This window comes from Schistocerca serialis, unplaced genomic scaffold (genome assembly GCF_023864345.2).
Source record: "Schistocerca serialis cubense isolate TAMUIC-IGC-003099 unplaced genomic scaffold, iqSchSeri2.2 HiC_scaffold_25, whole genome shotgun sequence".
NCBI lineage: Eukaryota > Metazoa > Arthropoda > Insecta > Orthoptera > Acrididae > Schistocerca > Schistocerca serialis.
The window spans coordinates 121,333-148,446 of NW_026047817.1; the positions used below are offsets into that span (position 1 = coordinate 121,333).

The window sequence follows — 27,114 nt, forward strand, 5'->3', positions numbered from 1 at the left end:
AAGCTGGTCCTCCCTTGGTGGCGGCAGCAAAGCTGGTGGACGGGTGCACCTTACGAGAAGGAGCGGTCCCTCCCCTCGGTTGATTTCGGCCCCGTTTGAAGGCCGAGCAGCCTCGATAGCTGGCAACGTGCGTGCCGCCGCAATTGCAGCACGTCGGTTTGTCTTCCCTGGCAAGCCCGCAAGACTTGCTCTCGTGCCCGCCCGCGCACTTAACGCAGCGGGGCGACATGGAGCAGTAGCGGGAGACATGGTCGAGCCTTTGGCAGGAAAAGCACTGGGCCCTCTTGCCTTTGGCCCGGAGAGGTTCCACTGCGACCTTGACACGGCCGACCCGCTGCACCTGGAAAATCTTCCGATTTTCCAGGTTGTCAACGAGGACAACCTGGTACAGTGGCATGTCGCGATGCGTACGTGGAGACTTCATTAGTCCGGTGGACCGGACGCCGAAGCCTAGGTCCTCGAGCTCCTCGCGAAGGTAGTCCGCACCAAACTTGAGGGGAAGGTGGCGGAATACCACCTTCAGAAGTTTGAGCGGCTCGGAGGGGTGCGTGTAGCACGGGAGGCCATCTTTGCAGATGGCGTCCATCACCGCGCGGTACTCCTCGTTGGTCGACACTGTGACCTTGTAAAGGTCACGGCCAGCGTTCTTGACAGTGGCGGACGTGGCCACCCTGTCCAGTTTTTGCTGGAACTCCTTGTATTCGCCAGCCCACTGGATGACTATAGGCGGCGGCTTCTTTTGGGCCGGCGCCGGAGGCGCGGCGCCATCCTCCATCGCATCGTCGCTGACGCCCGCAAACGTGTTGGCGGTCGGCAGCGGGGTCGGTAGCTGCAGCGCAGCGGCCCTGGCAGTGTGCCGCCGGGGCGGGGCGACAAAACCATCCTCGTCCGGCTGTCGGGAAGCAGCAGGTGAACGAGTGGGCCGCCGCGTGGTCTTCGTCGATTTCTGCGCGGCGGTGCTCCGGGAGGAGCCCGCGAGAGTCAGCCCAGACTCGGTGGTGGAGGTGCGGGAGGCCCTGGTGGCCTTCTTCCGCGGCCTCGCTCCTTCAGATGTCTGAGAGGGAGTGTCAGAGTCGTCATGCGTCACAGCCCGGCGCTTTCTGGGCGCGCGGGGAGCGTCAAGGTCGGTGTCACGGCGCTCCGACTCGGCAATCGCCTCAGCCAGATTTGCGTCGGGCAGGTCCATGTCCGCCATCTCGGTAGCTGCAGCTAGCGCAGCCACGGGCTCTTCTCGTGTCTCCGGGGCCAGGGGGGCAACCGGGGGCACATCGACCTCTTCAGTGGTCGAGGCCAGCGGCGCAACTCCCGCCGAGGCCGCCACCGCCGGGACCGCAAAATCGTGCGATGCGACCGGCGGGGCTCTCGGTGGCACACCCGACACATGCTGCCTCGTGTGCGGTAGAGCGGCAGCCTTCTGAATGTTGCAGAAGGCGAGAATAGCCGCCTCGTCGTCCTCTCGACCAGGGTAGGGGCCCCCGTGGGCGAGTTTGTTCATGAGAATGAACACTCGATCACGAGGGTGCGCGTCAAAATCCGATGAGTCAAACCCGTCAGCGTCAGTTGTCGAAAGCCGGTTCGTCATAAGTGGGGGGCCGGATGGGGCCGCCACCGGGATCAACTCAGTCGCCTGAGCTGGCCCCGACGGACGGCGATCCGCCACACCCTTCGCAAGTAAAGCATCCTCTCTCATCGACATCTCGAACCGCAATGTCCGTGCGTGCCGGCGCAGCCGGGGTGGGGGTGCTTTATGGGCTCGGGTGCGGCGGCCGGTTGCGCGCGCGCCCCATTGGTCGGCGGCCGCAACAGGGCGAGCTGGTAAAGGTGCGGCGGCGGCTGGCGGCGGGTGCCACTGTGTGGGGAGACGCTGACTAGAGCGGAGCGCTTGCTACTGGTGTTGCTGCTGCCGTACGTTGGTTCGAGATGCCGCCCAAGACTAGCGGGAAGGCCGCCAAGAAGGCTGGCAAGGCGCAGAAGAACATTTCGAAGGGCGACAAGAAGAAGAAGCGCAAGAGGAAGGAGAGCTATGCCATCTACATCTACAAGGTGCTGAAGCAGGTGCACCCTGACACGGGCATCTCGTCGAAGGCGATGAGCATCATGAACAGCTTCGTGAACGACATTTTCGAGCGCATTGCGGCCGAGGCTTCTCGCCTGGCGCACTACAACAAGCGCTCGACCATCACGTCCCGCGAGATCCAGACCGCTGTGCGGCTGTTGCTGCCTGGCGAGCTGGCCAAGCACGCCGTGAGCGAGGGCACGAAGGCGGTGACCAAGTACACGAGCTCCAAGTAAGGAGGTGGCTCTGGAATGGAAGGAAGGATGGAGAAGGCTCCTCCGTTGCGAGAGCGGCAAAACGGCCCTTTTCAGGGCCACCAACTTGCCTTTTGCGGGAAGGGCGGAATTGTTGTTGTTGTTTGTGTGGACGGCTGTGATGTATGTGTGCATTTTGATTGTGGGTGGGGGGGCGCGTCAAAGCGTGTTGCGCGGGGTACGGCCACGAGGTTGGTCGCCGTGGCGTGGAATGGTGGCACGCCTCGTTGGCGTGGTTTTTGACCCATTGGTGTTGTTGGTGTGTGTGTGTGTGTGTGTGTTACCCGTCTGCGAGGGGGGACAGTGTGATCGGCGACTTTTGTGTCACCGTAACGACGGCCGTTTGCGGGTTTGTTTTTTTGCACATCATACATGGCGAGGGTGAAATGTGAAATGTGAAATGTTTTTGTTTGGTTTTTTTTGCCGCCCACTATTCCCTTTGCTGTACGCCGAGTTTGACAATGGTGCGACGTAACTGCAGCGTGGAGGTGTGTGAGTGACGTTGAAATGAACGTGCCATTAAGACGCATTGTTGTTGTATTGTACTGTACGTGTACGGCGACACGCACGATGATGTACCATTCGACTCTGATGTTTGATAGCCGTGTCTGACTGATTGCGTACGACGCACGCACACCGATGTCGTCATTCAAGATGCACGCTAGACGACGACGGCGGCGGCGGCGGCGGTCGTTTGTTTGGCGAATGTCTGTACACGTGTTTGTCTGTGTCCATCCGGTATGTATTTGTTTGTTTGAAAGTGTTTTGTGTGTCGGTGACGTGGTCCGATCCGTCGCCCCCTGAGTAACTGTCGATCGGCGCGATAGACCGGCGTCACGCAACTGAACCGAAGTCTTGGGCACACCCGTCATACTGTTGTACACCGTCGCGCTGAGAACGGTAACGAAAGGTTGACTTTGATCGGTCGAATGTCTGGGCAGAACGTGAGGAATGAGGCAAGAGTGCAAGGACGGGGGGCAAAAGAGAGAGGAAGGGAAAAAGGGGAGAAACGCATTCGTAGAGCAACGGAACGTTCCCGTGTGGGAGGCGTATTGGAGCCGCACTGAAATGCGTTTAACGGCGGCGCGGCTGCAAGTGTCTGCCGTGGTGAACGTTACCTTTGACGGCTGCATTGGGCTTTGCCTTTGCTTTTGCTTTCGCTTTCGCTTTCGCTTTCCCGGATGTACGTAACGTTTGTTGATATGGTTCTGAGGAAGAGTGTATGACAGTGCCGTGCCGTCCATGTTCGTGTGCCCTCCCATTGTGTGTATGCTATTGTCTGTGTACTTGAATGATGTATGTAGGTGTTAGTGGACATGTTTTACCAGTGGGGGGAAATGGATCGTCGATAGTTGCCGTCACTCTGTCACGGTCGAGATGACGCACCCTCCGTACAGAAAGGTGTCGAGAAAGTGAGTGTGTGTGTGTGTGTGTGCGTGCGTCCGTGAATTGGCAGTGTTTGGAGGTGGGCGTGCCCTGGATGTGGCCCGGAAAAGGCTGTTCGTTAGGCGGTAGTGTTGTGTGGACAGGGGAGGGGCATGCGTAACGCTGCTGGCATGGCATTTCGGGAGATGGGAGGGGGCAAACGAGGAAACGAGGAGCGGCGGCCAAAGACGGGACGGGGAGGGGCGCGGTGTGGGTGGCTTGCGCCTGTGCTCGGCGTTGTGGTTTGTGCAAAAGAGGAGGAGAAAAACAATGTGAGTTGCCAGGGAGGGGAGCGGTGTTGTGTTGTGGTTGTCGTGGTGTAGCCGCAGACGCGGCTGTCAGTGAACGTGGCGAGACGGACGGATGCGCGGAGGGGCGGGGGCGGCGCATTTCGCCGGTGCCGTGCCGTGCCGTGCCATGCCTGAAAGCCGCGTGGTCGCTGTGTTGTTGGTGGCGTGGGGGCGAGGAGAGTACCGTACGGGTGTGCTTGTGCGCCGGAAATGGCACACTGCGCCCGCCCGTCTTGGAGGCTGATGGCTGTGGTGTGGAAATGGGGCGCGGTGATGTTGAAGCAGTTGAAGAACAGAAAAGAAACCAAGAAAACGGAAGGCGTGATGCGGCGGTGGTGGTGAGAGCGGGAAAAACAAAACAAAAAAAAAAAAAAAAAAACAACAAAAAAAAAGAAGGAAAAACAACAAGAAACAAAAAAGAAAACAAAAAGTCTATCAATATTAAAATGTAAATGGAAATGGAAATGGACCCAGGTATAACCTCCCTGCACAAATAGCAGAGAGTCCGATGATAATAAAAATGTGCCAGAATGTTAACGTCCCTACAAAACAAACCCAACGATAATATTAATGAAAGAGTGAACCGTATGTAACATTGCAACAGACATAATGAAACCTGATAAATTGTATAAGGGCAGCAGCGTTGACCTTTGGCCCTGTATTCAGAATAAAAAGAGCCAAAGATCGTTACCCCAATGAAAAAGACACTGAAACACGTATGTAACATAGTAGCGATGGCGAGACATTGTAGCATCTGTGACCAGAGAGTTTGCGCTGGACTGCGCGAGTGTTGCGAGCGGTTCTCAGTCAGTCAGTCTGTCAGTAGTCGTTGCGAGTCCGTAGCTCTGTGTAGTTGAGGGCTGTACTCTGTCAGTAGTCGTCGCGTGCAGTACGCTAATAGTCGTCATGCAGAGCGGTCGGTCAGTAGTAGCAGCCGAGTGCGGTTGTGTGATGTAGGCGGTCGGCAACACTGGTCGAGATGGTGAATAAGGTATACTGTTAATTAATATAATCATTAGATAATGAAAAATTGTAATTATTCTCCAACAAGTTCCCCAATAATAATTTTTATTTCAAAAGCATTTTTCAAACATTTAATTTTTTATTGAACTAAAGAGTTCGTTCCACTTCTTTGAAGAAAAATGTCACTAAAATCACAAAAAAAGAGAATATTATTATTTGCAATGCAGTTCCTCCAAGCGCTGCGCAACAACCAGAGCAGAAATGTGACATCCATTTATTCGGAGGTAAGACTTTAATTCTGATTGTTTTGCACAGGGCCAAAGACCGATATTTCGGTTTAATTGAAGTTTCTTGTCACTGAACGGACTTTTGTAAATGTTGTGTGAAGACTTTATATTTGAGTCTGATTGCGAATTTCACATTTTTGTTGCCATTTTCAAGACCTCTCATTGTGGGCGAGGTTACAATTAGCGCAATGTCCATTAGCATCCGTAAATAACATTGTCCATTATTTTAAATTTTGCTGGGAGGTTACAACACACACACAAAAAAAAAAAAAACAAAAAATTGCATTTATATCCGCTCCTCAATTGTAGATACCCCTTACACAGCTGTGTGCAATGAATGAGTGCTGGCTGGTAATTAATTGCACTCCTTGGAGGGAAATGCCATAGGAAGTAGTCTTTAAAAAGTGAATGTTTTTCGTTAAGAGACAAAAGTTACTTTCGAAAAAAGGTAATAGTGGGGCTTTTGTTGTTGAACAAAAGAGGTACAATGAACATACGTTATCAGATTTGCGCAATGCAGCGTCACACCACCTTTTTGATTATAACACAATATACTATACATCGTCCCGAACCGTGACCAGAGTCGCGAGACGAGCAGAGCACGCCGCCGACGCCCGCTCAGTACAACCGTCCACCCGCTACTACTGTCGACCGACTACTACCTCTCCCGACTCGCGCTACAATATATATAACAACTGTTCCTGGCGACCCGGTGCGTGCCACTACTGTCGTCTGGCGCGGTCCAAGCGCCGACTAGCAGCGATAAAGAACTCTCTGGTCAGACAGAGATGCTGTCATGCCTCGCCATCGCTCTGGTAATGAATACATACGTGTTGCAGCGTGCGTACCACCGGAACACGCAGTGGCGGAGCCAAAGACTGTGTTGTCGAGGTCGAGTGCGAGTGGGAAGAGAGGCAGCGTCGGCACGGAGATGCAAGCGAGCGCGAGACGCACGGGGGCTGCGGCGTGGCGCGTTTGCGGTCGGCGCCTTTGGTGGCAACGGCCGGGACAAGCAGCGGTGTATGGTGTGGTGCGGGGCGGACAGGGGCGGCGGTGGACGGGGAGGAGGCGGCGCGACGACGGCATGGGGGCGAAAACGGGACGGGGGACGGCGGATGTTGAGAGGCGTCACGCGCGGGCAGGACACAGACACAGAGACACACAGATTGGAAAGGGAGGGTGCGCGGTAGTAGTTGGGAATGTGCGTACCGTGCGGGATGGGAGTGGGCGAGGAACACGGTCGTGGCCCCTGTTTTGGGTGCGTGTGATGACGTCGGTGTGTTGTGGGAAGGGAAGGTGCTGTGGCGGCGGCGCGTAATGGGCGTAGGCCGAAAAGAGAAAGGAACGTGGGCAGTGTGTTGGCAAGCGTCGGTTCGACTGCGACGTTGATGGGCAGGGCAGGGCAGGGCAGGGCAAGGTTAATGGTGGTAGGAGTAGGCGTGTGGGCGCAAAAAATCTGCCGCTGCAGGCGGTGCCGTAACCGCCATGGCGGGAAGGAGAGAGGGCCAAAGAAAGAAAGAAAGAAAGAAAGAAAGAAAGAAAGAAGAAAACAAAAAAAAAAAAAAAAAAAGGTCGTGTTGTGTTGATGCGCAGGCAGACGCGTACAGAGGGACGAGCCCGGTCTGCAGCAGGGTGTGGCCGTGCCGAGTGCAGAGCAGCGGCGGCTCGGTTCGGTTCGGCCCGGCCCGGCGGGCCGCGCTGTTGTCGCGGACGTGAGCGCCCCCTGGCGGGTGGCCGGAGGCGGCGCGGCGTGTTGGACGTGTGGCTGGTGGCAGTGCACAATTTGCGAGTGGCTGGCGGTGTGGTGTGGCGGTTGGCGCGTCGGGCGGCGGAGAGGTATGTGTTGCGGGCGCCCTTTGCTGCGCTGCGTCGTTGCGTGTGCCGTACAGGGCGGGCGCTTGTCGACTGTGTGGGCGGTGTGGCGAATTGGCGTGAAACGGCTGCCGAGAGGTGTGTGGTAGCGAGCCGGTCGGTGGTGTCAGTGCGAAGGGGAATGTGCGTGCGTTTGGCGGTTTCGGTGTGCTTTTTGCGGCGTGAGAGTGGGAATTAGTGGGGCCGGCTGTTGTGTTGGTTCCTTGTGTCTTGTGTCGCGTAGCTTGATGGCAACGTGGAAGGACGCCGGTTTCGTTTCGAGCCTTGCGTGTGGTTGTCGACGTTGACTGGTTGGCGTGTGCCGATGCACGTGCATGTGTGGGTCGCGAGTGCGTTTTTGGCTGGCTGTGTGTGTGTGTGTGTGTTTTGGGGGGGAAGGGGGAGGCGGTGGTGAAAGTGCAGTCGTTGCCACGGGCGTCGTCGGGTGGGGCTGGGGCTGTGCGTCGTGGCGGAAAGGTGGTAGGTTGCGGGAAGCGAGCCCGTCGTTGACGGTGTCGCGTGAGTTGTGAATCGAGTGGGGCGCGGGGCGCGGGGCGCGGGGCGCGGGACAGGAGCAGCGTGCCGCTGCGTCGTGGTCGTCAGCAGAGGCTGTGCGTGTGCTTGTCCTTTTTGTGGGCGGTTCGTGCGAGGCGTTTTTGTTTTGTGTTGCCCTAGTTGTTAGTTTATTTTGTTTGTGTTTGTTATTTTGAGACGACGACTGGTTGGTGGCGTGCGCGCGAAGTGGCGGTGTGCGCTTCCCGTGTCGTTTGTGTTGTTTGGTTTTTTTGTTTTTGTGTGTTTTTTTTTTTTTTTGCACTGGGCCCCGGTGGGTGGGTGCGTGTGTGTCGATTGCCGGCTGGCGAAAGGTGCGCCATCGGCGGGGTGGGTCGCCGGCACAAGTAGAGGCGGCGGCGTTGTTGCTGTTGTTGTGTGGTGTTTGTTTTGTTCGGCTGTGTCGGCGAGCTGTGTTGCGGTGCGTGTGAATGGTGGTGCAAAAGTGCTGGCGTTGGGGCTGCGACTGCGACGGCGGCGAGCCGCGGGCGCGCCATTGATAGTGATGTTGTGAACAGCGGCTGTGTACGGTAGTGGTGTTGTTGTAGCACGACGTGCATCCGGGCCGGCGCGGAAAGCGCAGTTGCGGGCGGTTGCCCTTCGGTGCCAGCCATGTCGCGTGAGCGGCGGGTTGCTCTGGTGTCGACACGTGGTGCTCTGGGTTGTTGTGTGGTGCCCTTTGGCCGGTGGGGGTGGTTCGCGTGTGTCTCGTTCGCGCTCGGTGTCTGGTCGTGGTCGTGCTGCTCCCCCGTCTGTCGGCGGTTTCCGACGTCGTCTGTACGTGTTTGTTCGTTTGCGGCGTGCCTGCCGACGTCGTCCCGTCGCGACCTTTCAACCGAAAGTGTGGCGCCCGAAGGTGAACGAACGTAACCCTGACCTCGGCGCTTTACGCTGAGCCGAGCGAACCGAACCGAACCGAACCTAACCTGTGGTGTGGCGAGGTGAGCTCAGCCTGTGAGCCCCTAACGTCTACGTAAGGTAAGCTGTCCGGCTCACGCCTCACGTTTGAACGCTTTTTTAACCTACGTTTGACGCTTCTTAACCTAGCACTGACCCCTTAACCTAACGTGTAACCTAACCTAACCTAACCTAACCTAACCTAACCTAACCTAACCTCTGACGCCTGACGTGTTTGAATGCTTAACCTAAGTTTGACGCTTAACCTAACCCAAGTCCCCTTAACCTAACCCACGTCCACCTAACCTAACCTAACGTAGACGTGTAAACGTAATGTGTAACGCGTAACGTGTAAGGTCGGCTGTCGTGTGTGCTTGACGGCAGATTGGGTTGGTCTGTAGATTCGGATTGCGGTTTGCCTCGGTCGAGGGGTTGGGTCGGAAGCGGCGAGGGGCGGCGGCGCCTGTTGCGCAGGCGGCGTCCGTTTGCGGCGGGCAATTGTTGAGAAACGGCTGTGAATGTTGGCGGGCGAGAGGAGGAGGACGGCGCGCGATGTGGCCCGACGGCTGCGGGCCGATCGGGAAACGGCGGGAGGGCGACGGAAGGCGATGGGGCGGCGGAGGCGCGTTTGCACGGCCGTCATCGCCGCACGCCTCGGCTTGTGTGGCTGTGGCGCCGGCCGCGCTGGCCGGGCTGCCGCGGCGACGGTGTGGGAGTTTTGCCGAAGGTTTGGCCATTGTGGCGGGTCGTCGGCTGGGGCTGTGGGGGCGGCATTTGGGCGGGGGCGGCGATTCTCGGCGGGCCGACCCAGGCTGTAGCGCGCGGTAGCTGCAGTTTGGCCGTGGTTTGCGGCGCTGCCGTGGCGACTGGTTGGCGACTGTGGTGTGGCTGTGTGTAGCCCCATCCTCGGTGGTTTGAAAGGCGCGGGCGGTTGTGGCGCAGGTTTGGGGCTGCTCCGCACAGGCTGTCGGACGTTGGGCGGTAGCAAGCGCGGGAGGCGCGGCGCGGCGGCGCGCAGAGTGGCGGCCGCTCTCTCGGCCGTCCGCGCCCGCCCGCGACACTGGCTGGGCCTTGTGATTCTCTGCTCTGCAGCACAGAAGGAGACCGCGCTGAGCCGCCGTAGCGAGAGGACGCTCTGGCTCACCGCAGCTGCTATTGTCTCGCTCGCGCTATTGTTCTCGCGCGTCTTTGTCTGCGCGCCTTTGTTAAGGTGCGTTGGTCAACGGCGTCCGCGTGGCAAAAGCAAAAGCTTGTCTCTCCTGCTGACTACTCGCGCGCGGGTTGGTTAGCGGCAAAATTGTCGTGTTATCTGCTACTGGCTGTGGCACAAATCGATTCAGGAATCGATTTGCGTCACGCCTAGGGAACGTTAGGGCACGCTGTGATCCAGGACCCCCTTCACGTGGGACCAGTCCGCGATCACTAGAGTTAGATATCTACATCTTTTCTTTCTCAATTACAGGTGCCCCATGGACCCAAATAATAGCTGCCTAACCGCCATAGAGGATGTTGTCACGACAGACCACACTCTGTCGGCGGCAACATCCGCCACACCACCCGCCCACAGCGATACCGCGTCCACGGTCGGCGCTTCTTGCGCCCCCTCAGGCTACCGCCCCATCTCTGCCGTTGAGCTGTATGTGATTATGAATCGCATAGCAAAGCCAGAAACACCCGCAGAAAAAGAGGCCGCGGAAAGGGCGTACGCACATTTCGTGCGCCACGACTTAGCCGCCGCCCGGGCACAACAGCCGCAAACAGAGTCTTCCTTTCCGCTGAGTGAACTGCCGCGCTCGGCCATAGAAGAGGTGATTGTTCCGCCGGGAGCCCTGCTGGGTGTAGCAACTCAAGATGTTGCTGCTCTGGCGGAGGCGGCCCCGAATGGTGTTGCGTCACCAGTCTTGGCTACTCAAGAAGCCAGTGCGCTGCTGATCGCCCCAACGGACAATTCCAGTGAAGAAGCCGCTAGCGCGCCAGTCCTCGCCGCGCAGAGACTGACTGACAGCGACCACCCCAACCCAACACGGCACCCAACAACGCCAGTTCTACTAGAAATTCCTGAAGCCAACCTGGGGACACTTCTATCGGCAGAAATGCCGATGGATGTGCAACAGGCATCACGGAAACGACCAGCCACCTCTGACTCTGAGGAACAAACCGCAGTAACCGCGCCTGAAGGGCGCCAAACAAAAAAGAAGGCTGCTGCTGCAGACGCCCCCACAGCGCCCCCTGCAGCCGAGGAAGACGGTTTTACCGTACCAAACCGGCGGCACACTGCCAAGCCCAAAAGGCTGGAGAAGGTGCTCGCCCCACCGCCAGCCACATCAAATCGGTTCGCAGAGGCAACCGAAGTTGTCATGGAAGCGGAACCCGCCGCCCCAACACGTAAACACACACGCCCCCCTCCAGTAGTCGTGACGTGGGACGACGAGTTCATGGACCTCCGCCGCATGATTAAAGAAGTGGTGGAAGTAAAGTCATTCAAAGTCCAAGCGAATAACGTCTACAAGATCCTCCCAACATCCATAGACGAGCACAAAAAGCTCATGGATCTCGTTAGGGATCAGGGACTCCATTGCTATACCCACAACACCGAGTCCCTGAAGCTACTAAAGGTGGTTATACGCCACCTGCCAATCAAGATGGACCCTGCCCACCTTAAACAAGAACTCGCGGAGTCGGGTTTTTCCGCGCGCACGGTAGAATTAATGACATCGCCGCGTACGCACAAAAAGATGCCGTTGTTCCTTGTCGTCCTAGTGGACAACGAGGACAACAGGAAAATCTTCCAACTCGACAAAATTGCGGACATCGACGTCTCAGTCGAACTACTCAAGGCCAAAGGCAAGAGGCTTCAGTGTTACTCTTGCCAAGGCTTAGACCATGTTGCACACAACTGCACCATGCCCGCGCGTTGCGTAAAGTGTGCAGGTGCACACCAAAGCCGTGATTGCGTAAAAAAGCGCGACGAACAGCCCAAATGCTGCAACTGCAGTGAGCCGCATGTTGCCAGCTACAGGGGCTGTAACGCATTCAAATCCCGCAAGCGTGGCAAGGCCGCCAAAAAAGTGCAGCCAGGAGTCAGTTTTGCGTCCGTTGCCGGGAGACGGGCTGCTGAACAGCAGGCCCCGCCTCGCGGTGAACGCCGCCTACCCGCCCGCAACCTGCAACCACCTACCAACACACAGACGGAACCCAGTGCTGCTGGGCTACTCCCACCGCCCCCCCCGACCCGCGCCGAAAATGGACAGGCTGCCCCTGCTGCGCAGACACCCATCGCAAAACAGTGCCAGCCTAGTACAGCCCCAGCGCCACCCGCCCCCGCGGCCTCGAGCGCTATCACAGATGATCTGCAGACGCTACTGCAAACATTAAACAGAATCATGACACAACTACCCAGTCTAGTCTCCGCAGCTGCGACGGCCCTCCAGGCCATCGCCCAGCCCCCCAGTCATGGATAACGACCATACCCATGGCCTGACTATTTGCGTTTTTAACGCAAACAGTCTTATACCGCAGCAGGGTGAATTTAGGGAATTTCTATACAGCGAGGCAGTAGACATCTGCCTCGTCTGCGAAACATTCCTAAAACCCGGTGTGCATGTCAGGGTCGCAAACTACAGCTGCTACCGCACTGACCGGCCGACCCACGGCGGCGGAACGGCGGCGTATGTTAGGTCGTCCTTGCGGCACTACCCGGTGCAGCTGCCACGACTCGAGCACATTGAAGCCACCGGCGTGACCGTCAACACGTCTGTCGGCAAGATCACCTTCGTGGCGGCATACCGGCCGCCGCGGGGTGTCCTGCAAGAGGCCGATTTTGACACCCTACTGGACATGGAGGGGAGGCTGTTCATCGGGGGGGACTTTAACGCAAAGTCCGCCCACTGGAACTCCCGCCTCACAAATGTCAGCGGGCGCCGACTTGAACGCGCCGCCCTCAGACACGGCGCCATCATTCTAGGGCCCTACGACCCAACCCACATCCCAGTGCGCGGACAACCAGACGTTCTCGACGTTGCTATACTGAGGGGGGTCGATCGGTTTACGACTGCCGAGACGAGGACGGCTCTGTCATCAGATCACTTGCCGGTGATCTTTGACATAGACGTCGTCGGCGCGGCGGTGCGGGCCGGTCGTCCATCCTTCAAAAATATCAACGTCGAGCACTTCCAAACCGAGGTACGGGAGTACCTCACAGATGCCCCTGATCCGGAGGAGGTGGGGGCGGAAGCCGCCATCACCTCCCTAAATCAGGCGCTCCTGCGAGCTGCAGAGACTGCCACACCTGGTCGCACACGTCAGCCGCAAGACAGGTCGCGACGCCTCCCGCAAGCAATACGGGAACTTATAGTGGCGAAGAACCATCTTTTCCGTGAGTGGCAAATAACGAGACAGCCAGAAACGAAACGCCGCGTAAACCGCATGCGTCGTGCCATCACTGCGGCCGTCCGCGAACACCGCAACCAAGCATGGGCCGACCTTGTCGAGTCCCTCGACCCAGATGACGGCAGTGCATGGCGAGTCGTGAGAGGTTTTCTGCGCCGCAGGCAGCGCATTCCTCCCCTGAAACTCGGTCAGGACCACTACTGCGAGCCGGACGCCAAGGCAAGTGTCCTAGCGGACACCTTTGAGGCAAACTTCCGACCCGTGGTAGAAGACATCGACGTGGCCCACGTCCGTCTAGTGGAAGAACGTCTCCCAGTCTTCCTCGACGCACGAGAGGAGGGTGACAGCATAGACCCCATCACCGCCGAAGAAGTCGCATTGCAACTCCGATCGCTCAACGCCCGGAGGGCAGGTGGCATCGACGGCATCCCGAACTCACTCCTTAGGAATCTTCCTCAGGAGTACGAGCAATACCTGGCCACAGTCTTTAACGAAATCCTGGCCTCGGGTGTCTACCCCTCGGTGTGGAAACATGCCGAGGTGGTGGCCATCCCGAAGCAGGACAAGGACCCCCGGTCGCCATCCAGCTACAGACCCATCAGCCTCCTCCCATGTCTCTCGAAGGTTTTCGAGAGACTTTACGTGCGGCGACTTCTGCAACACGTGGACCAGGAAGACATACTGCCAGACGAACAGTTTGGTTTTCGCGGAGGTCACTCCACGACCCACCAGCTGCTCCGCCTCGTGGAACCAGCTATGAGGGCGCTGGAGACGAGGGAATACCTTGGGGCGGTATTCCTGGACGTCTCACGCGCCTTCGACTCCGTGTGGCATGACGGCCTCGTCTACAAGTTGTTTGTACTCGGGGTACCGACGTCGCACGGAGTGCTTCTCAGGTCCTACTTATCTGGCAGGACATTCCACGTCCGGGCAGAACAGGGAAGGTCCACAAACAGACCCATACGTGCCGGCGTACCGCAGGGATCGGTACTAGGCCCCATACTCTACTCGCTCTTCACCGCCGACGCTCCGCGAGTGAACGGAGTAGAGTTGGCCCTTTATGCGGACGACACTGCTCTGTTCACCCGGAGCATGAACGCGCATACCATGGGGCGTCGCCTCCAGCAAGGATGTGAAGCGCTTGGTGCTTGGGCCACCATGTGGCGCCTTAAATTTAACGCTGGCAAGAGCCAGGCGGTGGCGTTCACGAAGCGCAGAGTGCCGCCAAACCTAGAAGCCCTACACATCGCGGGAGGCCCCATCCCGTGGTCAAAAACAGCTACCTACCTCGGAGTGAGACTAGACCAGCGGCTCACCTGGGCCCCACACATCCAGTGGATCCGAAACAAGGCGATAGGGCGGCTTCGTGCACTCTATCCCTTGTTAAACCCGGAGTCCACATTGCCCTCCCGTCACGGCATCACGCTGTATCTGACACTGGTACGTCCAGTGCTAGAGTACGCGGCCGTGGTGTGGGGCAATGCCGCCGACTCCTCGATACGATCGCTACAATGCGTGCAAAACAAGGCGCTGAAGCTTGCGCTGGGCCTTCCCAGGTTCTACCCAACCACCTTTCTCCATGAAGACACGGGCATCCTGACGTTGCGGGACCGATTCCGAGTCCTAGCACGTCAGTTTTACCAAAAAGCGGGTCAATCCCGCAATCGGCTCATTCGGGGCTTGGGCCAGCAGCAACACCATCGACCAACTACCCGTTGGCCGGACCTGTTGCGGGAATAACCCTTCCCCCAACAACACCAGGACCCACGAGATAAACACCGAGAGGACCCCAACAACAGTTAGGAAGTCTTTTCAAAAACATCTCTTTCAGGTCCTGCAGGAACAGCACACAAGTGCTTACCCTGCACACACACGTGCCTCAGGTAGGCACATGAGTAACGGAGTCGGAGTCGGATTCTCTGCTCTGCTGCTGTGCTGTGCTTGCGTGCCTGCCGTCCCGCTCGCTCTCGCTGTGTGTTACGCGCGTCGTCGAAATGGCAGATCAGGCGGCTACGAACGAGACTGCTGCGGCACCCGCCGCCACCGGCACTACGAAGAAGGCCAAGTCTGCGTCGTCTGCGAAGAAGCCGCGCGCCAAGCCTGCGCACCCGCGCACCTCTGAGATGGTGACGGCCGCCATCAAGAGTCTGAAGGAGCGCGGCGGGTCGTCGCTGCAGGCGATCAAGAAGTACATAGCCGCGCACTACAAGCTGGACGCGGAGAAGCTGGCGCCGTTTATCAAGAAGTACCTCAAGTCGGCCGTCGTGGCGGGCGAGCTGGTGCAGACGAAGGGGAAGGGCGCGTCCGGCTCGTTCAAGCTTGCCGGCGCCGGCGGCGGGGGGGCGGCCGAGGGCGGCAAGGCCCGTGCTGGCGGTGCCAAGAAGAAGCGCGCCGCTCCGGCCAGCAAGGAGAAGAAGGGCGCCCGTGCGGCCGGCGCAAAGAAGGCTGGTGGCGTGAAGGCGGCGACCGGTCGGAAGGCGGGCGCCGCCAAGAAGGCGTCTGCGGCGTCGGCCGCTCCCGCGGGTGCGAAGAAGGCGGCTGCGGCCAAGCCGGCCAAGGCCAAGTCGCCGTCGAAGGCGAAGAAGGCCGCCAAGGTTCCGACGAAGAAGCCGAAGGCGCCGCGCCCGAAGAAGGCGACGACGCCGTCTAAGGCGAAGGCTTCGCCCAAGAAGAAGAAGTAGAGTAGAGGAGAAAGAGATGGGAATGGAAGGGTTTGGCGCTTGACTCCGTCGTCCCCACCCCCCGTCGTCGTCTAGTGGCGCGCAAGAGACGCGCGGCCCAAAACGGCCCTTCTCAGGGCCATCAAAGCACGTCGGGGAAGGTTTTGATTGTCGTGTTGCGTTTGGTGTGGGTGTCTGTCTGGCGTTTCTGTATGCCCGTGGGGATGCTGTTTGCGTGCCGTGGTGGTTGGATTGCGGGGGTCGGTGGCGGGTGTGGGCGGCGGTAGCGGTAAGCGGTGTTGTTGTTGTTGTTGTTGTCGTGGTTGATTGTCGCCGTGTTTGTGGCGGCGGCCGACGGTTGGTTTTCTGTCACGTTGTTTTGTTTGAATACGTTGGTTGGCTTGCCTGCGTTCGTTCTTCTCGGATGTCTGTCTTGTCGAGTCGTGTCTGGTCTTTGTTTTGTTTTGTTCCTTTGTGTGTGTGTGTGTTATGTTTTGCAACGGGGGGCACGTTGAGATGCGGAAGGAGTCGGCGGGGATTTCGGTGGCGTGTAGAGCGAGCGAGCGAGCGCGCCTGCCTGGCCGTTGGCCGTCGGAGTGGAGTGCGGGTTTTTTTGTTTTCGAAACGAAAGCGGCGGCCGGCCAGCCACCCGTGCGGTGTGACGTCGGCCGTTGGGTATTGTGCGCTTTGAGCGCCGGGGAGGGATGATGTGTGATTGTTGCGCGCTGCTAGCAGGCAGGCAGAGTGAGCGGGTGTGGCGGACGGACGGGAAGTGGTGGTTTTTGTTTTTGGGTTGCGGGGCGAGAGGCAGGCGACCGACAAAGTTTGCTCGCGACGGAGAGATGTTAGTGGCCCTGAAAAGGGCCGTTTTTGTTTGTGCGGTGCGGTGCCGCGGCGCGGTTTAGGCGCGCTCGCCGCGGATGCGGCGCGCGAGCTGGATGTCCTTGGGCATGATGGTGACGCGCTTGGCGTGGATTGCGCACAGGTTGGTGTCTTCGAAGAGGCCGACGAGGTAGGCCTCGCTGGCCTCCTGCAGGGCCATGACTGCGGAGCTCTGGAAGCGCAGGTCGGTCTTGAAGTCCTGGGCGATCTCGCGCACTAGGCGCTGGAATGGCAGCTTGCGGATGAGCAGCTCTGTGCTCTTCTGGTAGCGCCTGATTTCTCGCAGGGCGACGGTGCCCGGCCTGTAGCGGTGGGGCTTCTTGACGCCTCCGGTGGCGGGCGCGCTCTTCCTCGCCGCCTTGGTGGCGAGCTGTTTGCGCGGCGCCTTTCCGCCGGTGGACTTGCGGGCCGTTTGCTTTGTGCGGGCCATGGCGGTAGCGGTAGCGGAGCGGCGTGCGTGGAGGTTAGGTGCGGCGCGGCGTCCGGTGCTGCCTTGACAACGGGCCCGCGCGCCTCCGTGCTGCGCTTATATGCCCTCGGTTGCGCGTGGTGGGGGGAGGGCGGGCCAGAGTCTATATAGGGGGGCGGCGGGCGCGCTGGGCGCAGACCGTAGCCGACTCGCCAGCCGCTGCAGGTGCTGTTTGTGCACGTTTTGCTTTGCCCGAGGAAGGAAGGATGACAGGCCGCGGCAAGGGAGGAAAGGGGCTCGGCAAGGGTGGCGCCAAGCGGCACCGCAAGGTGTTGCGCGACAACATCCAGGGCATCACGAAGCCCGCCATCCGCCGCCTGGCTCGCAGGGGCGGCGTGAAGCGCATCTCTGGTCTGATCTACGAGGAGACCCGCGGGGTGCTGAAGGTGTTCCTGGAGAACGTGATCCGCGACGCGGTGACGTACACTGAGCACGCCAAGCGCAAGACTGTGACGGCCATGGACGTGGTGTACGCCCTGAAGAGGCAGGGGCGCACCCTGTACGGTTTCGGCGGTTAGGCTGCGTCGCAGCGGGCGCTGGCCTTCCCGCGGCCGTGCTTGTGGGTGGGAGAGACTAGAAAACGGCCCTTTTCAGGGCCACCACACTGTTCGGAAGTTGAAAAGTGCGAAAGAGTCTGTGTTGTTGCTGCGTGTGTGCGCTGTGTTGTTTGTTTCTTTCTTTCTTTCCGTTTGAGCGACGTGATGTGACTGGGAGGGGAGAAGGAAAGGAAACGTGTCATGTGGCTGGCTGTGTGTGGAGCTGCTTCGTTTGTGTGTTTGTTATTGTGTGTCTTTGTATCGATCGCGACGGAGATGGCGGGCTGTGTGTTGTTGTGCGAGAGGCGGTGATTATTTGCTTGCGTGGTTTGTCTCTGTGTGTTTGTTTGCGGCGGCGTTGGGGTTTCCGAGGCAAGGCGTGTGGGCATAGGCGGCCGGATCAGCTGTTTCGTTCGTGTCGACGGCCGTTGCGCGCGGGAGTGGAGGGCGGTGTGTCGACACGCCTCCCTTTAACAATGGTCATTATTGCTGCCGTTGTCGGTTTGGAAGGCGACTGCGACCGTGCAAAATGTGTGTGTGTGTGTGTGTGTGTGTTGGGCCACACGGGCTGTGTGGACGACAAGATGGCGGACGTGCGCCGGCGGCGGCTGTGCTGTGACAGTGCAAAGTTAAAACAAAACAAGGTGCGGCGAGGACGACTGAAATTTTGCTTTGGACGTAGGTGTGTGTGGTGGCCCTGAAAAGGGCCGATTGTTGTGGGCCGAGCCGGCAAAGCGCGTTGCGTGCAGGGGAGCACGCGGCGCTGCGATTGCCTGGCCTCCTTTAGGCCTTCTTCTCGGTCTTCTTTGGCAGCAGGACGGCCTGGATGTTGGGCAGGACACCACCCTGTGCGATGGTGACGCCCGACAGGAGCTTGTTGAGCTCCTCGTCGTTGCGGATGGCAAGCTGCAGGTGGCGCGGGATGATGCGCGTCTTCTTGTTGTCGCGGGCCGCGTTTCCGGCCAGCTCGAGCACCTCAGCCGCGAGGTACTCCATGACGGCGGCGAGGTAGACGGGCGCCCCGGCGCCGACGCGCTCTGCGTAGTTTCCCTTGCGCAGGAGGCGGTGGATTCTGCCGACCGGGAACTGGAGCCCAGCCCTGCTTGAGCGGGACTTTGACTTGCCCTTGACTTTGCCTCCCTTTCCGCGTCCGGACATGGCGATGGGCTAGCGACGGTGCACACGAAACGGAAACGAAAACGACCGGTGCGAGCGGCAGCGAGTCGAGCAGCGGAGTGCGTGCCGGCGCAGCCGGGGTGGGGGTGCTTTATGGGCTCGGGTGCGGCGGCCGGTTGCGCGCGCGCCCCATTGGTCGGCGGCCGCAACAGGGCGAGCTGGTAAAGGTGCGGCGGCGGCTGGCGGCGGGTGCCACTGTGTGGGGAGACGCTGACTAGAGCGGAGCGCTTGCTACTGGTGTTGCTGCTGCCGTACGTTGGTTCGAGATGCCGCCCAAGACTAGCGGGAAGGCCGCCAAGAAGGCTGGCAAGGCGCAGAAGAACATTTCGAAGGGCGACAAGAAGAAGAAGCGCAAGAGGAAGGAGAGCTATGCCATCTACATCTACAAGGTGCTGAAGCAGGTGCACCCTGACACGGGCATCTCGTCGAAGGCGATGAGCATCATGAACAGCTTCGTGAACGACATTTTCGAGCGCATTGCGGCCGAGGCTTCTCGCCTGGCGCACTACAACAAGCGCTCGACCATCACGTCCCGCGAGATCCAGACCGCTGTGCGGCTGTTGCTGCCTGGCGAGCTGGCCAAGCACGCCGTGAGCGAGGGCACGAAGGCGGTGACCAAGTACACGAGCTCCAAGTAAGGAGGTGGCTCTGGAATGGAAGGAAGGATGGAGAAGGCTCCTCCGTTGCGAGAGCGGCAAAACGGCCCTTTTCAGGGCCACCAACTTGCCTTTTGCGGGAAGGGCGGAATTGTTGTTGTTGTTTGTGTGGACGGCTGTGATGTATGTGTGCATTTTGATTGTGGGTGGGGGGGCGCGTCAAAGCGTGTTGCGCGGGGTACGGCCACGAGGTTGGTCGCCGTGGCGTGGAATGGTGGCACGCCTCGTTGGCGTGGTTTTTGACCCATTGGTGTTGTTGGTGTGTGTGTGTGTGTGTGTGTTACCCGTCTGCGAGGGGGGACAGTGTGATCGGCGACTTTTGTGTCACCGTAACGACGGCCGTTTGCGGGTTTGTTTTTTTGCACATCATACATGGCGAGGGTGAAATGTGAAATGTGAAATGTTTTTGTTTGGTTTTTTTTGCCGCCCACTATTCCCTTTGCTGTACGCCGAGTTTGACAATGGTGCGACGTAACTGCAGCGTGGAGGTGTGTGAGTGACGTTGAAATGAACGTGCCATTAAGACGCATTGTTGTTGTATTGTACTGTACGTGTACGGCGACACGCACGATGATGTACCATTCGACTCTGATGTTTGATAGCCGTGTCTGACTGATTGCGTACGACGCACGCACACCGATGTCGTCATTCAAGATGCACGCTAGACGACGACGGCGGCGGCGGCGGCGGTCGTTTGTTTGGCGAATGTCTGTACACGTGTTTGTCTGTGTCCATCCGGTATGTATTTGTTTGTTTGAAAGTGTTTTGTGTGTCGGTGACGTGGTCCGATCCGTCGCCCCCTGAGTAACTGTCGATCGGCGCGATAGACCGGCGTCACGCAACTGAACCGAAGTCTTGGGCACACCCGTCATACTGTTGTACACCGTCGCGCTGAGAACGGTAACGAAAGGTTGACTTTGATCGGTCGAATGTCTGGGCAGAACGTGAGGAATGAGGCAAGAGTGCAAGGACGGGGGGCAAAAGAGAGAGGAAGGGAAAAAGGGGAGAAACGCATTCGTAGAGCAACGGAACGTTCCCGTGTGGGAGGCGTATTGGAGCCGCACTGAAATGCGTTTAACGGCGGCGCGGCTGCAAGTGTCTGCCGTGGTGAACGTTACCTTTGACGGCTGCATTGGGCTTTGCCTTTGCTTTTGCTTTCGCTTTCGCTTTCGCTTTCCCGGATGTACGTAACGTTTGTTGATATGGTTCTGAGGAAGAGTGTATGACAGTGCCGTGCCGTCCATGTTCGTGTGCCCTCCCATTGTGTGTATGCTATTGTCTGTGTACTTGAATGATGTATGTAGGTGTTAGTGGACATGTTTTACCAGTGGGGGGAAATGGATCGTCGATAGTTGCCGTCACTCTGTCACGGTCGAGATGACGCACCCTCCGTACAGAAAGGTGTCGAGAAAGTGAGTGTGTGTGTGTGTGTGTGCGTGCGTCCGTGAATTGGCAGTGTTTGGAGGTGGGCGTGCCCTGGATGTGGCCCGGAAAAGGCTGTTCGTTAGGCGGTAGTGTTGTGTGGACAGGGGAGGGGCATGCGTAACGCTGCTGGCATGGCATTTCGGGAGATGGGAGGGGGCAAACGAGGAAACGAGGAGCGGCGGCCAAAGACGGGACGGGGAGGGGCGCGGTGTGGGTGGCTTGCGCCTGTGCTCGGCGTTGTGGTTTGTGCAAAAGAGGAGGAGAAAAAGAGTTGCCAGGGAGGGGAGCGGTGTTGTGTTGTGGTTGTCGTGGTGTAGCCGCAGACGCGGCTGTCAGTGAACGTGGCGAGACGGACGGATGCGCGGAGGGGCGGGGGCGGCGCATTTCGCCGGTGCCGTGCCGTGCCGTGCCATGCCTGAAAGCCGCGTGGTCGCTGTGTTGTTGGTGGCGTGGGGGCGAGGAGAGTACCGTACGGGTGTGCTTGTGCGCCGGAAATGGCACACTGCGCCCGCCCGTCTTGGAGGCTGATGGCTGTGGTGTGGAAATGGGGCGCGGTGATGTTGAAGCAGTTGAAGAACAGAAAAGAAACCAAGAAAACGGAAGGCGTGATGCGGCGGTGGTGGTGAGAGCGGGAAAAACAAAACAAAAAAAAAAAAAAAAAAAAAAACAACAAAAAAAAAGAAGGAAAAACAACAAGAAACAAAAAAGAAAACAAAAAGTCTATCAATATTAAAATGTAAATGGAAATGGAAATGGACCCAGGTATAACCTCCCTGCACAAATAGCAGAGAGTCCGATGATAATAAAAATGTGCCAGAATGTTAACGTCCCTACAAAACAAACCCAACGATAATATTAATGAAAGAGTGAACCGTATGTAACATTGCAACAGACATAATGAAACCTGATAAATTGTATAAGGGCAGCAGCGTTGACCTTTGGCCCTGTATTCAGAATAAAAAGAGCCAAAGATCGTTACCCCAATGAAAAAGACACTGAAACACGTATGTAACATAGTAGCGATGGCGAGACATTGTAGCATCTGTGACCAGAGAGTTTGCGCTGGACTGCGCGAGTGTTGCGAGCGGTTCTCAGTCAGTCAGTCTGTCAGTAGTCGTTGCGAGTCCGTAGCTCTGTGTAGTTGAGGGCTGTACTCTGTCAGTAGTCGTCGCGTGCAGTACGCTAATAGTCGTCATGCAGAGCGGTCGGTCAGTAGTAGCAGCCGAGTGCGGTTGTGTGATGTAGGCGGTCGGCAACACTGGTCGAGATGGTGAATAAGGTATACTGTTAATTAATATAATCATTAGATAATGAAAAATTGTAATTATTCTCCAACAAGTTCCCCAATAATAATTTTTATTTCAAAAGCATTTTTCAAACATTTAATTTTTTATTGAACTAAAGAGTTCGTTCCACTTCTTTGAAGAAAAATGTCACTAAAATCACAAAAAAAGAGAATATTATTATTTGCAATGCAGTTCCTCCAAGCGCTGCGCAACAACCAGAGCAGAAATGTGACATCCATTTATTCGGAGGTAAGACTTTAATTCTGATTGTTTTGCACAGGGCCAAAGACCGATATTTCGGTTTAATTGAAGTTTCTTGTCACTGAACGGACTTTTGTAAATGTTGTGTGAAGACTTTATATTTGAGTCTGATTGCGAATTTCACATTTTTGTTGCCATTTTCAAGACCTCTCATTGTGGGCGAGGTTACAATTAGCGCAATGTCCATTAGCATCCGTAAATAACATTGTCCATTATTTTAAATTTTGCTGGGAGGTTACAACACACACACAAAAAAAAAAAAAACAAAAAATTGCATTTATATCCGCTCCTCAATTGTAGATACCCCTTACACAGCTGTGTGCAATGAATGAGTGCTGGCTGGTAATTAATTGCACTCCTTGGAGGGAAATGCCATAGGAAGTAGTCTTTAAAAAGTGAATGTTTTTCGTTAAGAGACAAAAGTTACTTTCGAAAAAAGGTAATAGTGGGGCTTTTGTTGTTGAACAAAAGAGGTACAATGAACATACGTTATCAGATTTGCGCAATGCAGCGTCACACCACCTTTTTGATTATAACACAATATACTATACATCGTCCCGAACCGTGACCAGAGTCGCGAGACGAGCAGAGCACGCCGCCGACGCCCGCTCAGTACAACCGTCCACCCGCTACTACTGTCGACCGACTACTACCTCTCCCGACTCGCGCTACAATATATATAACAACTGTTCCTGGCGACCCGGTGCGTGCCACTACTGTCGTCTGGCGCGGTCCAAGCGCCGACTAGCAGCGATAAAGAACTCTCTGGTCAGACAGAGATGCTGTCATGCCTCGCCATCGCTCTGGTAATGAATACATACGTGTTGCAGCGTGCGTACCACCGGAACACGCAGTGGCGGAGCCAAAGACTGTGTTGTCGAGGTCGAGTGCGAGTGGGAAGAGAGGCAGCGTCGGCACGGAGATGCAAGCGAGCGCGAGACGCACGGGGGCTGCGGCGTGGCGCGTTTGCGGTCGGCGCCTTTGGTGGCAACGGCCGGGACAAGCAGCGGTGTATGGTGTGGTGCGGGGCGGACAGGGGCGGCGGTGGACGGGGAGGAGGCGGCGCGACGACGGCATGGGGGCGAAAACGGGACGGGGGACGGCGGATGTTGAGAGGCGTCACGCGCGGGCAGGACACAGACACAGAGACACACAGATTGGAAAGGGAGGGTGCGCGGTAGTAGTTGGGAATGTGCGTACCGTGCGGGATGGGAGTGGGCGAGGAACACGGTCGTGGCCCCTGTTTTGGGTGCGTGTGATGACGTCGGTGTGTTGTGGGAAGGGAAGGTGCTGTGGCGGCGGCGCGTAATGGGCGTAGGCCGAAAAGAGAAAGGAACGTGGGCAGTGTGTTGGCAAGCGTCGGTTCGACTGCGACGTTGATGGGCAGGGCAGGGCAGGGCAGGGCAAGGTTAATGGTGGTAGGAGTAGGCGTGTGGGCGCAAAAAATCTGCCGCTGCAGGCGGTGCCGTAACCGCCATGGCGGGAAGGAGAGAGGGCCAAAGAAAGAAAGAAAGAAAGAAAGAAAGAAAGAAAGAAGAAAACAAAAAAAAAAAAAAAAAAAAAAGGTCGTGTTGTGTTGATGCGCAGGCAGACGCGTACAGAGGGACGAGCCCGGTCTGCAGCAGGGTGTGGCCGTGCCGAGTGCAGAGCAGCGGCGGCTCGGTTCGGTTCGGCCCGGCCCGGCGGGCCGCGCTGTTGTCGCGGACGTGAGCGCCCCCTGGCGGGTGGCCGGAGGCGGCGCGGCGTGTTGGACGTGTGGCTGGTGGCAGTGCACAATTTGCGAGTGGCTGGCGGTGTGGTGTGGCGGTTGGCGCGTCGGGCGGCGGAGAGGTATGTGTTGCGGGCGCCCTTTGCTGCGCTGCGTCGTTGCGTGTGCCGTACAGGGCGGGCGCTTGTCGACTGTGTGGGCGGTGTGGCGAATTGGCGTGAAACGGCTGCCGAGAGGTGTGTGGTAGCGAGCCGGTCGGTGGTGTCAGTGCGAAGGGGAATGTGCGTGCGTTTGGCGGTTTCGGTGTGCTTTTTGCGGCGTGAGAGTGGGAATTAGTGGGGCCGGCTGTTGTGTTGGTTCCTTGTGTCTTGTGTCGCGTAGCTTGATGGCAACGTGGAAGGACGCCGGTTTCGTTTCGAGCCTTGCGTGTGGTTGTCGACGTTGACTGGTTGGCGTGTGCCGATGCACGTGCATGTGTGGGTCGCGAGTGCGTTTTTGGCTGGCTGTGTGTGTGTGTGTGTGTTTTGGGGGGGAAGGGGGAGGCGGTGGTGAAAGTGCAGTCGTTGCCACGGGCGTCGTCGGGTGGGGCTGGGGCTGTGCGTCGTGGCGGAAAGGTGGTAGGTTGCGGGAAGCGAGCCCGTCGTTGACGGTGTCGCGTGAGTTGTGAATCGAGTGGGGCGCGGGGCGCGGGGCGCGGGGCGCGGGACAGGAGCAGCGTGCCGCTGCGTCGTGGTCGTCAGCAGAGGCTGTGCGTGTGCTTGTCCTTTTTGTGGGCGGTTCGTGCGAGGCGTTTTTGTTTTGTGTTGCCCTAGTTGTTAGTTTATTTTGTTTGTGTTTGTTATTTTGAGACGACGACTGGTTGGTGGCGTGCGCGCGAAGTGGCGGTGTGCGCTTCCCGTGTCGTTTGTGTTGTTTGGTTTTTTTGTTTTTGTGTGTTTTTTTTTTTTTTTGCACTGGGCCCCGGTGGGTGGGTGCGTGTGTGTCGATTGCCGGCTGGCGAAAGGTGCGCCATCGGCGGGGTGGGTCGCCGGCACAAGTAGAGGCGGCGGCGTTGTTGCTGTTGTTGTGTGGTGTTTGTTTTGTTCGGCTGTGTCGGCGAGCTGTGTTGCGGTGCGTGTGAATGGTGGTGCAAAAGTGCTGGCGTTGGGGCTGCGACTGCGACGGCGGCGAGCCGCGGGCGCGCCATTGATAGTGATGTTGTGAACAGCGGCTGTGTACGGTAGTGGTGTTGTTGTAGCACGACGTGCATCCGGGCCGGCGCGGAAAGCGCAGTTGCGGGCGGTTGCCCTTCGGTGCCAGCCATGTCGCGTGAGCGGCGGGTTGCTCTGGTGTCGACACGTGGTGCTCTGGGTTGTTGTGTGGTGCCCTTTGGCCGGTGGGGGTGGTTCGCGTGTGTCTCGTTCGCGCTCGGTGTCTGGTCGTGGTCGTGCTGCTCCCCCGTCTGTCGGCGGTTTCCGACGTCGTCTGTACGTGTTTGTTCGTTTGCGGCGTGCCTGCCGACGTCGTCCCGTCGCGACCTTTCAACCGAAAGTGTGGCGCCCGAAGGTGAACGAACGTAACCCTGACCTCGGCGCTTTACGCTGAGCCGAGCGAACCGAACCGAACCGAACCTAACCTGTGGTGTGGCGAGGTGAGCTCAGCCTGTGAGCCCCTAACGTCTACGTAAGGTAAGCTGTCCGGCTCACGCCTCACGTTTGAACGCTTTTTTAACCTACGTTTGACGCTTCTTAACCTAGCACTGACCCCTTAACCTAACGTGTAACCTAACCTAACCTAACCTAACCTAACCTAACCTAACCTCTGACGCCTGACGTGTTTGAATGCTTAACCTAAGTTTGACGCTTAACCTAACCCAAGTCCCCTTAACCTAACCCACGTCCACCTAACCTAACCTAACGTAGACGTGTAAACGTAATGTGTAACGCGTAACGTGTAAGGTCGGCTGTCGTGTGTGCTTGACGGCAGATTGGGTTGGTCTGTAGATTCGGATTGCGGTTTGCCTCGGTCGAGGGGTTGGGTCGGAAGCGGCGAGGGGCGGCGGCGCCTGTTGCGCAGGCGGCGTCCGTTTGCGGCGGGCAATTGTTGAGAAACGGCTGTGAATGTTGGCGGGCGAGAGGAGGAGGACGGCGCGCGATGTGGCCCGACGGCTGCGGGCCGATCGGGAAACGGCGGGAGGGCGACGGAAGGCGATGGGGCGGCGGAGGCGCGTTTGCACGGCCGTCATCGCCGCACGCCTCGGCTTGTGTGGCTGTGGCGCCGGCCGCGCTGGCCGGGCTGCCGCGGCGACGGTGTGGGAGTTTTGCCGAAGGTTTGGCCATTGTGGCGGGTCGTCGGCTGGGGCTGTGGGGGCGGCATTTGGGCGGGGGCGGCGATTCTCGGCGGGCCGACCCAGGCTGTAGCGCGCGGTAGCTGCAGTTTGGCCGTGGTTTGCGGCGCTGCCGTGGCGACTGGTTGGCGACTGTGGTGTGGCTGTGTGTAGCCCCATCCTCGGTGGTTTGAAAGGCGCGGGCGCTTGTGGCGCAGGTTTGGGGCTGCTCCGCACAGGCTGTCGGACGTTGGGCGGTAGCAAGCGCGGGAGGCGCGGCGCGGCGGCGCGCAGAGTGGCGGCCGCTCTCTCGGCCGTCCGCGCCCGCCCGCGACACTGGCTGGGCCTTGTGATTCTCTGCTCTGCTGCTGTGCTGTGCTTGCGTGCCTGCCGTCCCGCTCGCTCTCGCTGTGTGTTACGCGCGTCGTCGAAATGGCAGATCAGGCGGCTACGAACGAGACTGCTGCGGCACCCGCCGCCACCGGCACTACGAAGAAGGCCAAGTCTGCGTCGTCTGCGAAGAAGCCGCGCGCCAAGCCTGCGCACCCGCGCACCTCTGAGATGGTGACGGCCGCCATCAAGAGTCTGAAGGAGCGCGGCGGGTCGTCGCTGCAGGCGATCAAGAAGTACATAGCCGCGCACTACAAGCTGGACGCGGAGAAGCTGGCGCCGTTTATCAAGAAGTACCTCAAGTCGGCCGTCGTGGCGGGCGAGCTGGTGCAGACGAAGGGGAAGGGCGCGTCCGGCTCGTTCAAGCTTGCCGGCGCCGGCGGCGGGGGGGCGGCC

The 27,114-nt window shown here is 58.3% G+C and overlaps 1 protein-coding gene across 1 annotated transcript; it reads left to right on the forward strand.

The window, feature by feature from the left end:
• Positions 1 to 10,044: 10,044 nt before the first annotated feature.
• On the forward strand, positions 10,045 to 12,036 carry LOC126444219 (uncharacterized). Its single transcript, XM_050090962.1, has 2 exons — positions 10,045 to 11,046; positions 11,539 to 12,036. Exons 1-2 carry the CDS (start codon positions 10,045 to 10,047, stop codon positions 12,034 to 12,036), a joined length of 1,500 nt encoding a protein of 499 aa, XP_049946919.1.
• Positions 12,037 to 27,114: the final 15,078 nt, after the last annotated feature.